Raw genomic sequence first — 16,317 nt, forward strand, 5'->3', positions numbered from 1 at the left:
TTAACCATAACAACTTTTAGCTTCTGTCATCTATAGATGTTTGTTTTCCTCAGATGCTTGCCTGAAGGTTCTGCTCTCAGCTTCAGGCCAGAGTTTGTATCTTCAACAAAAAAGAATACTCTCAAGAGTCCAATGGTAAAGGACCAGATACTTTAAACGATTAATATTTCAAAGACTCGTGGGCATAGGTGTCTGATGACACCAATGGGCTGCGTCAAGATTTGCAGAAACTCAGTCAAGAAGCAGATGACTTCATGCTACCGCTAATCCAAGACCAAGGAGAACAACAACTAATTACATAGGACTGAACGGCTGACAAGGGAAATTTTCCTGTGATTATCTATTTGGAATATAGTTGTTTTAATGTTCCACCTCCTAGATCTATAAAAAGTCCTCTCCCTTTCTACTTCAACTATCTGTAACCCATATAATTCAGTAGATCCTTATATTAAATATTTTTAAATTATTTTCTGCATTCTTGATGCTCTGGCATCTGGAGCCTCTCTCACTGAGGAGACCCCTCTCCCAGGGCTAACCAATTCTCAGGGACATCAAACATAACAAATGACTTGCCCAGGAGTGTGCCTTGCATATGCAAACTAACCAGTCCAGAGTCATATTCTGAACCACCTCCTCTATGTGGCTCATACACTCCAGGAGGCGATTTTCCTCTGCCCCAATCATCCCAGGGCCAGGTACCAGACCACTAGAGACAAGGCCAGTCCCTAAGGGTCCACTGAAATTATTTAAACTAGCCAATTCTAAGCCTGCTTACCTTGCCTTGCCTTGTTTTCCAATGGAAACCACAATAAAGGCTCCTGCCCAGGCATTCCCTCACCCCATCTGCCTCCTGACCAACACTGGCGCTTCCCTGTGTGGCCTAACAGGACATGGCACACCCCCCACCTCCTCTTCAGAACTCTGAGCAGGAACTGTTTCAAATGGTGGTCATCTCCTGATCTGTTGGCCTCACCATATCGGAATGATAATAAAATCTACATTTTAAAATCATTCTGTTTATGTAAACTGAAATGAAACATTTTAAAATTATATCTGAGTCTCACTGACCTCCAGAGTTCAGAAACTCATACTAAGTCTCCTTACTTTCAATGGCAATAAGGTTATTTCATATAGTTAATAATAATCTGTCTTCCTTTTTACCAGGATGTAACTGGAAAAATCTGTTATGCAACCACCATCTTGGGTGGAATGTCATTGAGAATGATGCTCATTGAATCGGATAGAACAGGACGCTTTTAAGGAACTAATGTGGCTTTACCTTTGGAGCCAATGCCTACAAAGGCCTCATAGGATAACTGGCCTGCTATCTAGTTTTCAGGGTCCAACCTTACAGGTGATAAGGGCTGTCACTTCCTGGCAAGCCAGGAACCTAATGTTATCTTGGGGACCTCAAGAAGAGAAGAATTCTCCCAAATGCATATGTATGCAGGTGAAAAATGTGATGAGAGTATATTCAACTTGGTTTCTTTGCCTTGGGATTGCAAATAATAGAGGCATTAAAAGTCCAATGTGAGTGAGATTCCTTATGAAAACTTCCAGAGAGAAGTTAATGTAATTATGCAATACTGTTTGCCCCTAGATTTTGCAAAGCACACTTGAGAAGATCTATATGGAAAATTAACACTCTTGCTATGCCTATGTAAATAATCAGGCCAAACCTAACAAGACTAGTCTTATTTTGTGAACAAGAATAATCTTTCTTGGGGCCAGCCCAGTGGTGTAGTGGTTAAGTTCACACACTGGGCTTCAGCAGCCCAGGGCTCGCAGGTTCGGATCCCAGATACGGATCGATGCACTGCTCATCGAGTCATGCTGTGGCAGCGTCCCACATACAAAACGGTGGAAGACTGGCACAGATATTAGCTCAGGGCCCATCTTCCTCACACACACACACAAAGAATAATCTTTCCTTAAGATTATTATAATCACAAGGGAGAAGGAGGAAGGGAGGAGAAGAACATAAGGAAAAATAATAAAAGACTGAAATTTAGTGGAAGCCTTGGCTAGCTTATCATAATCTCTGCTTTTGTTTATCTATGACAAGTTTATTTTACAAAGCTACAGAGATAGAAGTTAACTTGTAGAAACTGATGGCAATGCAAATAATTTCTCTCCATAGAAACGCAAATTGTGTGCAAGGGAAAGTAACTGATTATTGTCTCATGGATATTACAAGTTTTGCCAATTTTGTGTCCATTTGTAAATTTATTTCAGCATTCCTCATCAGGCTATAAATGTGTGATGCTCTGCATTCTCTTTTGAACTGGCTGTAATGGTTGTCTCATTAATTAATGATTTAAATAAAATCTCTGACATTATTTCATATCTGAATGAGAGTCATGATTACATCCTCTTTTAAAATAAACTTTTCACAAGTGAATAAAGACATCGTGCTTCCATTTTCCAAAAAAAGACACCAATCATATATATACCTCTCTTACAAGTTTTAAGTCATTCAACAAATAATCCTGAGTGACTATTGAGTGCTAGAGATTCAGAGAGAGACAAGAAGGACTGACCCACTGACCTCAAGGAATGTACGTCTTAGTGGAGCTAGCATTCACTCAAACAACATTTGTCTAGCTTTAGTGACCAACGTTACAAAGCTTTAAGGCAGAGAAGAAAAATATTCTTATAAAATCCTCTCCAAAGTAATCCTTTCTAAGTAAGTAATTACTGCTTGGCAACACAATATATCACCAAAGGAAAAAAATTCCAGAGTGAAATAACAGGTTTTCTAGAAAAATTATGGTTTGAGTAGTTAAGTGAGTAGATAAATTGCTAGACTCATAATTGGAAGATCTGGGTCTTTTCGTTAGAAACACTCTGCTTTTATGGAAAAGACATTCCACTCAAATTCTCCCAAATCTAGTTAAAGAGGTTATGTAATCCCTCTGATTCTTAGCTTTTCCAGGTTTACAAAAAGATAATACTCATTCCACAGGATTGTTGCAAAACCTGGTTTATGTCTACCACATAGTAAATGCTTAAATAAATGTCAGCTGACTTTATTAATAATATTATTTATAGGCATTCGGTTCTTGGTCAGTACTTGACCAATGTTAATTATCTCTCCCCAAGAAAACAGGAAGAATGAAATGGTTTCAAATTTCTCCAAAATATGGAAGACCTATAATAATATTATCAAAGTTCTCACAGTCATTAGGGGAAAAATGTCTTTGTGTAGAGAGAGATGTTAGGAATGAACTGGAAGTTTACCTGCAGTCCAGGATTCCAATGCTGTATTATAAGCGAAGACTATACAAGCACATCTCTCTTCTGAAAACTTCCTGTGTGTGAGCAGCAGATCGGGAATTACATGCCCCATTAGCACCCTATTACAAGTGACGACTGTGTAATTTCTGTGAGACCAGACCACAGGATGACAAGAAAGAGGGCATTCTAGGAGAGAGGGCTGGTCAGCCAAAGCCCACAATGTCACAGGAGACCCTTAGCAGGAGATTCAAGGTGAGAACCACCCTGGAACCAGACAGCCTGGGTGGGCAGCACTTTGGGTACCAGATTCGTCCCCAGCACCACACTCCTAATTAAGCAAGCGCTGGGTGCATTCAGCCATAGTCTGCGTCTCAAGTCTATCATAACCCAAACGGTATTTCACACTCACCTCTCCCTGCAACTCAACTGAGTCTAAGATAATCACAGCACAGCTTCATAAATGCAGAGGGCATTTTCATGTCACTGCAAAATTAACTGCCTAGATAAGAGGTCACAATGCCAAGGAAAAAATGAGATAAAAATCACAAAGTGAATAAGAAAATTACAAGGTCAAATAAACTGCCCAGCCAAAGTCATTCTAACAGGAAGATCACCTGGTATTCATTTGCTAAATAGGACTGGACTTGAAGTTATTATATAATTAACCTATTACGCTTAGAGCCTCCCACATTATTTTCAAGGTTAACAGCTAAGTGATAACAAAAAAGGAACATTAACATTAATGGAGCATCTATGTACAATGCGTAAAGTATAAGCTCAGTGTCGGGACCATTAACCTGCTAGTAAGATTAAAGTGAATTATATTCAGTTAATCTCTTTTAAAAGCATCATAAATTATTCAAGGATTTTTTAAGATTTAAAAAAATCACATTCTTTGCTACATCCCTCTACAACTAGAAAAGGTAAATATATATATATATATAAATAAAATGTAAATTTATTACCCGAATAAAGTTGGAAAGATGCTTCATTCATTCAGTTAAATTTATTGACCAGACACGACATACACATACAAGCAGACACATACACACTTGACTGTTTACTCAAGGCTGCTAAACGGCAGCCTGAGGAGGACGGCTCTGGGTAAACCTGGGACTTTCCAGTTTTCTTAGAAGAATCTCCAAGTTTGGGGCAAGAGCCACATGCCCTGGATAAGTGAAGACAGTGGGAGATCCTCCTGTACTCTTCCCACAAAGAACGCAGCAGCTCCTCTAAATCAACATCAAAGTTCAGTATTTAAAAATACCAATTTGGAAGGGCGCTAAGTTATTAGCCTGCTCAGAGCACTCCACTATTAACCAAAGAGAACATCCACATGCTCAGGCCTTGGGGCGTGATGACGAGTCACGTTAATTGCCTCCTGCAAAATAACGTGCTCAAGTCGTCCGCCAGAACTATGCTCTCGCCTGAAAAGCACCCATCTTGGCAAAAGCCTGAGGTGGTCGAGCCGGCTACCTGACTTTCTCCGTGGCTCCTCCCATTCTCTGCCTTGAAGATGGACTTGGGCTTCCGAGACTTGAAGTTGCCCATGCTGGGTCGCAGCACACCGTCCACCAGCACAGAAGGCTCTACATGCTGCGGCTCGCGCGAAGGAGGTGCGGGCTCCTCTAGGAGAGCCCCAGTGTCAGGGTAATTTTCTTTATTGTCTTCATCTCTAAAACAGGAAAGACCCAATTTAGAAAGCACCCCCAAAAAAGGAATAAACCGCTGCGAGAAAGATGGGCTGGCGATACTCTTCACTGCTCTATTTAGATGGTACCTAGCAATATTTTTAGGGTAGACTTAGTTTCACAGGAACAAGAATTTCAGAAATGTGAATTTCTCTCTAGATCACTCCACCTTCCCTTCCAATCTTTGCTAGCAGAAACATATTTTTTGTAGTTGTAACTTTGTACATACTGTCATATTTGTTTTAATTTTTCACTTCAAGATGCTTTCATGTACATCATATTTTTCTCTCACAATAAAAATGTGAGATATTCAGGTTAGATATTGTCATCCCAACTTTAAGATTCTAAAACCCAGAGATGAAATAAAGTGCCTAAGAGAAGGGCTGATTCACCCAGACTTGGAGCAGTCAGGTAAGTCTCCAGGCTCTCACGCATGTGCCCTTGGTTCAAGGCATGATGGATCCTCACCACTGGCAAGTCTATAATTATCTCCCTACAATTTTCAGAGACATTTAAAAGTTTAACAGGGTCTATTTTAATGGGATACACACTACCTGAATAAAATATAAGACAATGGCCAAATTTTACCCAACCAAGCCATCTGAACAACACTCTCAGTACAAAGTCAAAGATCCTAGTCTGGGTTCTAGCCGTGTGGAAATGCTGGAGAAGACCAAATGGGCTAGCAGTATCTTCATACCTTCAGTGCTAGGATTGCACTTTTGATTTTCATTCACCAACCAAATTCAGTACAATATCGCCCGCCATTTCAATTTCCTCAAAAATAGTGACATCATAATATTCTTATTTGAATTCTGTTGTCCTTCTTAAATCTAGATGCATTTTATTTTCTTATTTTGCTAAGAATGCAGCAAACACCGTGGACATAACTAAATGGGCCATTCTCTTTAGACAATCAATATCAACATACTTAACCCACTGGCAATCATTTGGTACGAGATCATGCAATTCTCTAGGTGCGGCCACTTCCCCCAGGTGGTGTTTTTTCCTCCTGCTCCCTGATCAGGAGCACCCATAAAGAGATTTTGGCAAAGTCAGCTAGGAAGCAATTCCTCATGGCTCAAGGACACATAAAGCCAAGAGACAAGATCAGCAAAGGAAGGATTTCTATGCCCACTGCTCAAGATGCTTTTTCACAAATAAAAGAGAGATTAAATTCACTAAGCTGATATCAGGAGGATGAGTTCCAGTTAGTTTCTGGGAAAAGATCAAAACAGACATGGAGACAGGAGATGTGGAGCATGACCAGGGTGCAGTTGGGAAGGTATAGAAATAAAACTATGTGAAACAGTTACAGTTAAGCCTCAGCAAAAACAGTGCTGTCTGGTCAAGGAGAATTCAACAAGTGAAATAATCCTTCAACACTAATAACTGGGAAAAAAATCAATGCCAGTGACACTGGTTAACATTTTCCCTTAAGATCATTTACAATCAAAAAAAAATTCTAAGGCACTAATGGATTTGGAAACCAATATCAAACCATGAGTTGGAACTACACTAGCTCATTTGAAATGCATTTTTCTCACTAGAAACAAATACTACTCATCCACACACTCTCTGTTCTGGGTGAGAAACAAAAAGTAGAACAGCTGCCTTTACAGTGACCGAAATGGTCCTCATTCAAGGAGAATTCTAGAACACTCAAGATTAAGAAAAAAAAGGGGAGATTTTTTCAAAGCTAAAATGACTCTTTTGATAGACTCATTCCTAAAATAACACTTGAACTTTGTTTATATATCATATTTTCAAGGCACCCAAATGTCATCTTGTCCACCTCCTTGACTTGACAAACAAAGAAGGTGAGTAGGGGGAGCAAAAAGCATCCTTCTCTCATTATACAAATATAAAACCTAACTACAAAAGTCATCTTTAGAAATATATTTCTAACCTATTACTGGTTCTTCAGAATCCCCCAAACAGAAAAGTACAAGTCATAATTTAATCCACTAATTATTGGAATCAATCATAACTGGGAATGAACATGGTGTTCTGAAAAGAACAAGAGGCCGAAAGATCTTCCTGCTTCTTAGTTGTGTAGCACAGGCCACAGCACTTCACCTCTGACCCTTGTCCGTAAGATGGAAGTCATCTCTACCTTGCAGAGATAATACAGTCTCGGTGAAGTGTCTGCCAGAGAAAGCTGGCTTAAGGCCACAACCCAATAAATGGCAGTTATTGTTACTCTCACAGGGCCTAGGCAAGTAGTTATTTGCAAAGAAAAAACTGAGGGCTCTTTTTAGTCTTCCCAATTCTCCAGGATAAATTCCAAACTCCTTAGCAAGGTACACAAACCCTTTGAAATCCCGTCTTTGTTTATCTCTTGACATTCATTTCTTACCACCCTTGGCCTCCTCCCGCCCACCTGGCTTTCAGGCTCCCACCATCCTGAACTGCTTGCTGTTCTTTCAACTCAAACTATTTCCTCTACCCTGTGTTGGCTTTCCAATAAGTTGCTTCCTCTGCTTGGTGGCATCATCTTTTTCTTGGTCTTATATCCCACAAAAAAAAAGTCATGTGCCATGTATAATTTTCTTCAGGAATCTATCCCAGAAACCTCTCTGGGCTATTTGGTCCTTCTAAGTGAATCCTCTGCTCACCTCTAGTAAAATGGCACTTAACACACTGTAGCATCATCATTTACATTCTTGCCTATCCCCTCCAGTGGGCTGAATTCCTAAGAGCAGGATTGGTTTGTCTTTCTCTACCTCATATCTTCACTGGTTTCTGGCACACAAAATAGGCCTCCAACACATAGGTGTTATCCAACAAGTGGACTTCAAAGTCAGACAGACTTGAGTCCAAATTCTGCCTTACAGTGGCTATGCTAGCGTGGGTGAGCTATAATCCCTCTGAGCCTCGGTTTCTCCACCTACAGGATGAGGAGATAAACATCAGCTTCCTTTTAGTTGTTTAGATTAAATAATAAAATGTATGTGAAAGTGCTTGGAGCAAAGCAGATGTGGAAGAAATGGTTAACCATGAAGGTTGTGCCATGGTACAATGGACCCCTTGATGCCCAACACCATACTCCAGACACTCAATGACATGTTTGGTGGATAAATCTAGAACCTCTTCCTTAAGGTCTATGGTGGGAACATTGAGAGAAGCTAATAAATGTCTAATTCAACAGGCATTTATTGAACATTCCTCCTATAAAAGGCACTGTCCTGGATGCTACGGGGGGGGTATCCAAAAGTGGACAAGACAAAACTTCCTTCAAGAGCTGATAATCTGTTAGAGGAGATAAGACACAAGAACAAATTATTTGAATTTAAAGAAGAGACTAAAGACACCAGACCCAGATGGTTTCTGGCCTTTATAATTAAGAACCAAGCAATGGTGGGTCATACCTGAGACTGGAGCAATCAGTCTGGTCTTCATGTACAGAGACTACGTCTTCGTCACACCTGGAGAGACGGAACAAAACGACATCAGATCCAACTGTCTACTGCAGCAGAAGCAGCAGTAGTCTAGAATTATTTTAAGATTAGCACAGTAAACTAAAAATTGGAGTAATCCTCACTGCTCTCTCCCAAACCAGCTCCAAATCCCAACATGTCTACCAGGTAATGATATCAATGTTGTTGTATCATGCCAGCGTAAAGCTCTGAACCAGAAGTAATGCTCCTTTTTCCACCACTGCTCTGCATCGCCTAAGCTAACAAGATCTTAACAAAGACCTAAGTGTTCGCAGCACTTGACTGGACATCTGACACCAAGATTGGTGGATTGTTCTTGGCTCAAGAGACTCCACTACAAGCCTCTTGGCATTTCCTCTGCTTTAGGCAGTCTCAAACTACACTAGCTCCCATTTGGCTTACTTCATTGACCTCTAGACTTTCTGGACCCCGTTCCTTTTCACAAAACTTCTGGAAAAACCTTGTGAAAAATTCTTGGCTCTTCTTTATTGAAAAATCTCCAGGGCTCTGCACTGCCTATGGGATTCTGGAGAAGGACCATTCTCTCAACATAGTGTAGGAGGGAACCTTTGCTCCTGTTCTCAACCTTTCCCACTCCACCTCACCCCACTCCACTCCAGCCTGGAATGCTTTTTCCATCTTCAACTCCTACTCATTCTTCACTGCCCAAGTCAAGTCTCACAAGCTCCATGAACCTTCCCAGCCACGTTCATCCATGTGCCAAGTTCCTACTTTAACCGTAATACATAAATGTTTACTCTTCACTCTGAGGTTTTAGTAACCAACTATATCTTGCCTTCATTGCTATGCATTCCTTTGTACTCTAAGATCTTTATAAATAGTTGTTAATTCCATGAGAAGAAATAACCATAATATCTTTTTCTAGATACACTGCCACAGTGCCCACAGGGCTACCCCAGAGTAGACACTCGATAAATGCTTGAATTGAATCATTAACTCTGGCCCCTCAACAAGTCTGGTCCCTGAAATAATTTATCAAGCATTTATTGCCTTCCAGGTACTGCATTAGGCATTGGAGCTGTGCTTCTCACACTCGTTGGGATTCAGGACTGACCAGTTTGTTTTCTATTTCCAATCCACTGTGGAGAGATGCTTTGGTAAAAACGTCACAGGAATGTCACTTTCCTATAAAAGTTATTAAATACTTACTGGTATTTCTGTACTTTCCTTGTCTCAGACAAGTTACCAACAATTTGGGGACCTATACTTTGAGTAGCGCTACTTCTAAAAGATGCAAAGTTGAAAAAGACTTGGATTATGCTCCCTGCTCTAAGAGATTCACAATGTTATGAGTAGACAAAAATAAATAAATAACCACATACATAAATATAATCATAATATAGTATTTATGCTATATGAAATCATTCAACATTTTTTAATATTCTTTATCGGCAATGGTGTATAATTTACCCACAGAACAAACTGATGAAAGCTCCAGTCCTCTTCCCTTACTGTCCCATTTAAATTATGGTTTTGTAATGAATTAAACAAAGGCCATCTACAGACTCTAACCCTCTCTACCTGCTGAAATATTTTGTTCCCATGGGCAGGTAAAAAAAATCGGTCGACTTAACAAAACACTCTTCTTAATGAAATGAACTAAATTTCCTTATTTTCTCATGTCTTTGACTGTCAGTTACCCACTCTGTCCGTCTCTTGGAAAACAATAATTAAATTCATAAGTATTGCCTTGTTCTTCTTCATTAGAGGCATTCACTTTAATAAATCATCTGAGGTTTGTAATGTGAATAAAAATATTTCCCAATAAAAGTTACCTAGCTAAATGGAAAAAGCAATGAAGAATAGAAATCTAGAATTGTTGCTTCCAAAGAACTAGGGTTCAACCAGAGGTTCAACCCTAGAGCTCAACAAAACCTATTGTTTGGGAATTTGGCAAGAATTTATTTTTCTCCCTCTCATTTGATTTCTTAACTTTTCTTTTCAAAGTACAATTTGTTAAAAATGGAAACTCAGCACCAGAACATACAAAGTTGCACATGCTTTCTGAAGTATGGGGCTGGACCTACTCAGCTGATTCAGTGTTCAGGCCTGCTGAACAACTCCAGTCACCACTCAAGGAAACACAATTCCTGGCTCCCGGATAGAGCAATGAAATCAATCTCCCTACTAGCTTACATGGCACACATATACAAGCTCTTTTAGTTCAGCTGGGTTTTCATTTACTTTGATGAAGACCATCAAGTTAGACCCAATTAACATCTCCACTCTGATTGTTCTACTGATTCCTTGCCCAGGAGCCCCTACAAATGTACAATATTGGCCCAGTTATAAAACTGGATTCCCCAGTGGGAGCCCAGACATCCCCACTCTTAGAAGAAAATCAACAAATCAACCCAGAGCGAGTATCCAGCTGGTCTTGGGCATGGCATTCTCTCCTACATTATAGCCCAATACAGGAATTTAAAGACCAATCTCTTTAATGATCTTCTTCAATATTCAAAACTGGGCATTTTCTTGTGCAATGTTTTTCAAACCGTAAATTGTGACCTATTAGTGGGTCTTGAAATTAAATAGCAGCTACCAGCATTTTTTTGTTATTGTTGTTAGAGAAACAGAATAGAAAATGCCAGTATAGTAGGGGTTAAGTGTTATTTCATGAAATTTGCTTCAACAAATCATGTATATGTGTGTGTTAGATTGCAATAAAAAATGTTTTTCTTACTGTTGTTCATAGTAAAAATAAATGTGAAAAGCATCTCCATCAAATGCCTTCCTTTGAGGTTCTCATCAACTAGATTCTAAGGCTCAGAGTTCTTAATTTGTGTTTGCCCGGACAATATAGTATGGATAATTTGTCCTTGCCCCCATTTTTTTGTGAAATGCTCAGGGTTGTTACTGTTTTTCTCTATTTGGACTTTTGTTCCTTCTATCAACCACCAACAAGAAAGGATTATAGGGTACTTCACAGCTCACCCTCTACTTCACATCATGGCAATTAAACCTGACAATGCTATGAGGTAGGAATTACCTTCACGCAAGAGGCTAAGGAATTGCCCAGGGTGCCAAGGCATAAAGCAGCAATGCCAGTGTCATTTCTGCTCCACCACACCAAGCCCATGAAATAGTCTCTTCAGTCTGTATTCCCAGAGGCTCACTAGAGAGGGAGAATGACTTGTTTCTTAGAATAATGGTGGTGAAAGAAGTGCTCTGAAAGGTTCTCTTTTTTGACTTGGGATAAATAAGAAGAGAACCCTCAGATTGGTTATTAGATAAAACGTCGTTGAGCCAGGAAGGGGACTTCCATTCACCCTGTAGTACCATGTTCCCTGATGGCAAAGTTGCAGAGGTACCGCCTGCAATCCTGTGGGATTTCTCAAAGTGTGTCCCCAGAACCACTTGCGTTAGCACTACCTGGAACGCCTGATTAAACTAGCAGGCTCTGGCTCCACCCCTACCCCAGCCCCAGTGGATCAACTCTCTAGGGTGGGGCCCAGGAACGTGAATTTTTAAACCAGATCACCATTCTCCCCACATAACTAGTATGCATCTAAAGATTTATAAAATCCAGACCAGCACTGGACTGACTACCACAATCACCCATTTTGGGTTCCCAATTTGGACTAAAGCCTGGGACACTGGATTTTTCACAAGCCCCAATCCCCATACCCAATTGATACTGATGATCAGTTGGTTTTGAGAACCACCACTTCAGATGATAACGAATTCATTACTGGCCAGGTTTCATTTCAAACAGATGTTAGCAAGGGCAACATAGGAAACAACCATGGACAAATAATGGATAAATGGTCACTGCAGATATAGAAGGGAAGGCCAAGGTCATTCTAATCTTGGAAGAATTTGGATAGAAAAAGAAATCGGATTGGTCTAGAGCTGCATAGACAATTCCAAGCCTGGGAAAAACCGAGAAGAGAATAAAATCTGTCCTTGAGTCCCTCCCAATTCCCCTTCCCTTTGACCGTTATAAGACCCCCAGCTGGCCAAGTGGAACCCTATTAGGTCAGACTATCTGATAACATAATTTATATTAAAGTACTAATAACAACTTGAATCTACCTCCCAGGGGCACAAACTTTTTAATTTCCATTTTAATAAGGGTCGCCATCAGAGGCCTTAATCCAAATGAAATTATCTCTAGGTGGAATTTCAGGCACTAAAGAAAATAAGTGAGTGTGGGTAGGAGGAAGTAGGAGTGGAGGGGGCACAGGAGGAAGAGGAAGTTTTCTTTTATCCAAAACATGTAAAAGAGGCAAGTGCCTCTCTGCGTCTGCCAAGACCACACCTCAATATTTACTGAGCACCTGCTAGGTCTGTGTCTTAGGATAGTGCATCCTGCTCCTGCTGGCTTTGGGGTCACGCCCAAAGAACCAAGGAAAATGGTTCATATTATGAGGGGAGGAGAAAATGTTATACTAGACAATGACGAGTTTTAAATAACCCTGGTCTGTGCTGTGTCATACCTATGAAGTTTTTGGTATGTTTGAAATATGCTCCTTAGATTTTTAGATTAGCCAGATGGCATTCCAATTGTCACTCAGTGCCTTTTAAAATAAATCACTGTCACTTCTCTGAAAACAACAACAGGATCTTATGCAATCAGAACTCTTTGGGGAGTGTCCAAAGACAAGGTACCAGACTTTCTCCAGCGTTTAACCATAAAACCTCTTTAAAACGAAATTGTCCATGTGAATCTGGAACCAGGTGTCTCCATTTCGAAGCTGCTATGCCTCTGGCTGACTCTGGGGATGTGGCCACACAAGGCTCCTAAAAATTAAGCCCAGAAAGCACTTGGTGCTTGTGAGCACAGTCAAGGAAGGAGAGCGGTACCTGCCCACCTGACCAGGAAGTCATGGCCTGACCTTCGGCCTGCATCCTTTGGCACACATCTCTCCCCCTCTCTAGGCTTTTAGGAAAGCAAAGTTGCAGCACAGTCACCAAGCAATCTCAGTAACAGGATGCAGGTCCAATGAGTATTTTACATTCTATCTTCTAAAGTCAACCGTGGGGTTTTTTCAAAAGTAACTCCACTTAAGTGAGCCGAACACTCAAGAAACAAAAAGAATATGGGAAACAAGAAGGCCGTGAAGTCCTGTAGAATCTCACCCTCCATCACCAAGTCTTTGTGACAGTGGTGAGACTTGAAACTCACATCGTGTCTATTCCCACATTTATTTGCCTTTTAGGGAACTTGAGCACAGCTCCCAACTTACTGGCTTTCTATATCAAACTTGCAGCATTTTTCTAATGTAGTTTAGTATACAACCTTACACATCTCTTTTTCCTGAAAAGCTGTTTAGAGTGACTTCTACAGAAAAGTCCCAGAAGTAAACATCATGACTTAGCCTAGAGAAAGATTGCTAAATGAAGTACAGATATTTCATACATATATGAACACATATGTAAATTACATATAAATTACATATAGTATTAGCATAATATACATTTAATTTTTAACATGTATGTATACAATAGTATTAGGAAAACATACTAAAGAAGAGATCACAAGAATTAAAACCATGAACTATAAATATCTCATAAAAAAAAATACTGTGCCTGCTGGCCTTGAGTAAAATATTACACTCCTTCATTCCATGACTAAATGGTGCAAGTTGCCCCAATCAATAGCTTTAACCATAGGACAAGATGACTCATTCCTCCTCTAGCCAGATCTTTGAGGTCAGAAGACAAAAATGACAAAAGGCATGCAAGAAAAGTTTACTCTACTCCGTCTTAAAAATCTGTAGACAAGAGAGGGTGAGGATAAGTTTAGCCTGTTTATCACATGCTGGAATTCAACTCAAGTCATTTCACATCCATCTCCTATTTACTGTAAATGTATATACAGCATGCTCCATGAAAACTGACACCAATGTTGGCAAAATACAACTAAGCTTCCTTTCTAACATGTCAAATAGATTGTCTTTTTTTTAAAATCTGAGCTCCAAGAACACGTATCTTGGAGCATTGAGCTCCCGCAAACAATTAGCTTGTTTTAATCTCTCTCCCGTGGCTGCTAAAAGGCTGATGGCAACCTGTAAAGATTTCTGGGCCCCAGCAGTCAGAGCGTCTCCCGGTCTTCCCAGCCCCAGATTACAGGAGACAATGCATTAATACGAAGAGCGGCTGGGGACGGTGGAGGATACCTTCAAGATAGTTGCTTCCAGAGAAAGGCATGCAAGTCTTATTTTAATGGCAAGAATCACTTACTCTGTTACAGCGGTGCTGCTGAAGGAATTATCCTGAAGGCTGAAACAGAAACAAGAAAACATCAGCCAAGTCCGGCCGGGGAGCCGTCTCCCTGATTGCTCTCCGGGAGTTAGAGCACATACACAAACATGGCATTGCAAGTCTAGTCTCCGGGCTCGCCAGGCACGCTCGCTCTACCTTGGGCTGCTGTCTGCACATGCTCGTAACGACACCCCCAGCAGGGGCCCAGCCGCACGGGCGAACCACAAAGCCCGGCAGCCCGCGAGGCTGCGGGGACAGAGCTGGGCGGGGCGCGGTGGCGGGGCCGGGACGCCGGGACCCTGGGATCCCCGCAAGGAGCACCTGGAGAGTTACCGCACGACCCCAACCTCGCCAGCCCGGCGCCGCGTTTAATCCAGGCCTCTCGGTGCCAAGCACCCCCGGGGCTGGCAATAGGAAAGCCCGACTGTTTCTGCCTAGGTGCTGAAATCCCCGGGGGACTTGCTTTCTTCCCGACGTCTCCTACCAGTTTTACAGAGCTACCCCCTCTAGGGATGGAGGCTCGCAGAGATTCATCGAGCGTTCAGAAAAAGCCAGGAGGGAACGAGAAGGGGGAGGGGGACGTAGCTGCTGTTTCTGTTTTATCCGGTTTGTTTGTTTGTTTGTTTGTTGTTTTTTATTGCCCAGGAAAAAGAAGAGCCTCTGAGGGAGGACTCGCTGCATCACACTCGATGTGTCTGCACTCTGTTATTTCGATCCTTAAGAGGAAGCGCCCATCCCGGACAACAGAGCTGTGAATGAGCCCACGCGGGGCGAGTGGAGAATTTATTCCAGGCGTTAGCTGCCGACTGAGGGACCTTGCAAGGGGTGGGGCTTGCTACGCCCAGAGCAGCCCGCCTGAGCTCGGCTCCCAAGCACCTTTGCAAAGGATGAGAGATCTAACCCGCAAATCCTATCCCCTTTCAATAAAGGCAGACTCTTTGAGGAAGGGAAGGCTGTCAGCCCCAGCTTGCTTCATTCCCCTGGGGATATTTGTCCTGCCCTCTTTCCATTGTTCCTTTCTCCTGCCAGGTTGACCTTGATACGGGGTGAACAGTCATCCGTGAAAGATGCTTCTTTTGAATTTTGAATTAAGAAGATCCCCAGCCCCTTTTTTAATCTCTCCACGTCCAGATGCAGCTGAGTTGGTGGCTTTTAGTCCAAACTATATAATCGATGAGTTAATTTATAAGAAAAAACTCTCAAATTTTTATTTTCAGATAATTAGAAAAATTACCCGGAACTTGGTAACAAGGGGGAAGAGCATGAACTCACATTGTCACACTGAGACACTGTTTCACAGGGCCACCCAACACTGCTTAATTTTCTAGGAAAATGTCCTCGTGTTTGACTTTGCTGTACACTGCTGGTGAGATCTCAGGCACTCCGGAGTCGGGTGTTCCCGTGCATATTTTGTCCAGTCTGTCCAGAGGGAAAGATCACCTCGACGTCTATGGGTTTATTGCGTCGTGCGACTAAACAATTTCGTGTCTAACCTAACAATCTTATGTATACCAACATTCTTTCTAAATGTCTATGAATATTCAGATCCTCAAAATGCTCTTGGAACTGAGAGCATCACCATCTTATAGGTTCCCTCATTAGTAAGTTAATAGATCTCTGATGTGTGCCTATATTTGTATGAAAGCCACGTTTTTAACTTTTTAAAGCTATACTTTGAAAAATTAAAATTTTTCAAAGAAAATTTTCATTAAAGTCTTTTT

General features: G+C 41.3%; 1 protein-coding gene across 9 annotated transcripts in view; it reads right to left on the bottom strand.

Moving 5' to 3' along the window:
• The window catches only part of FAM13C (family with sequence similarity 13 member C), a 118,168-nt gene extending 102,815 nt beyond the window's left edge, over window positions 1-15,353 (bottom strand). For 4 of the 9 annotated variants that reach the window (XM_070488071.1, XM_070488067.1, XM_014833386.3 and 1 more), the window contains exons 1-3: window positions 14,576-14,746; window positions 8,300-8,356; window positions 4,714-4,912 (exon numbers count right to left, since the gene is read on the bottom strand). In XM_070488071.1, coding sequence (XP_070344172.1) covers window positions 4,714-4,912; window positions 8,300-8,356; window positions 14,576-14,637 — 318 coding nt within the window. In that variant the 5' untranslated portion in view covers window positions 14,638-14,746. Of the gene's footprint in view, window positions 1-4,713; window positions 4,913-8,299; window positions 8,357-14,575 lie in introns of all 9 variants that reach the window. The other 5 variants (XM_070488087.1, XM_070488084.1, XM_070488081.1 and 2 more) reach the window with 4 other exon arrangements.
• Window positions 15,354-16,317: the final 964 nt, after the last annotated feature.

The sequence above is a fragment of the Equus asinus genome, chromosome 2 (assembly GCF_041296235.1).
Source record: "Equus asinus isolate D_3611 breed Donkey chromosome 2, EquAss-T2T_v2, whole genome shotgun sequence".
In the NCBI taxonomy this organism is placed as follows: Eukaryota; Metazoa; Chordata; class Mammalia; order Perissodactyla; family Equidae; genus Equus; species Equus asinus.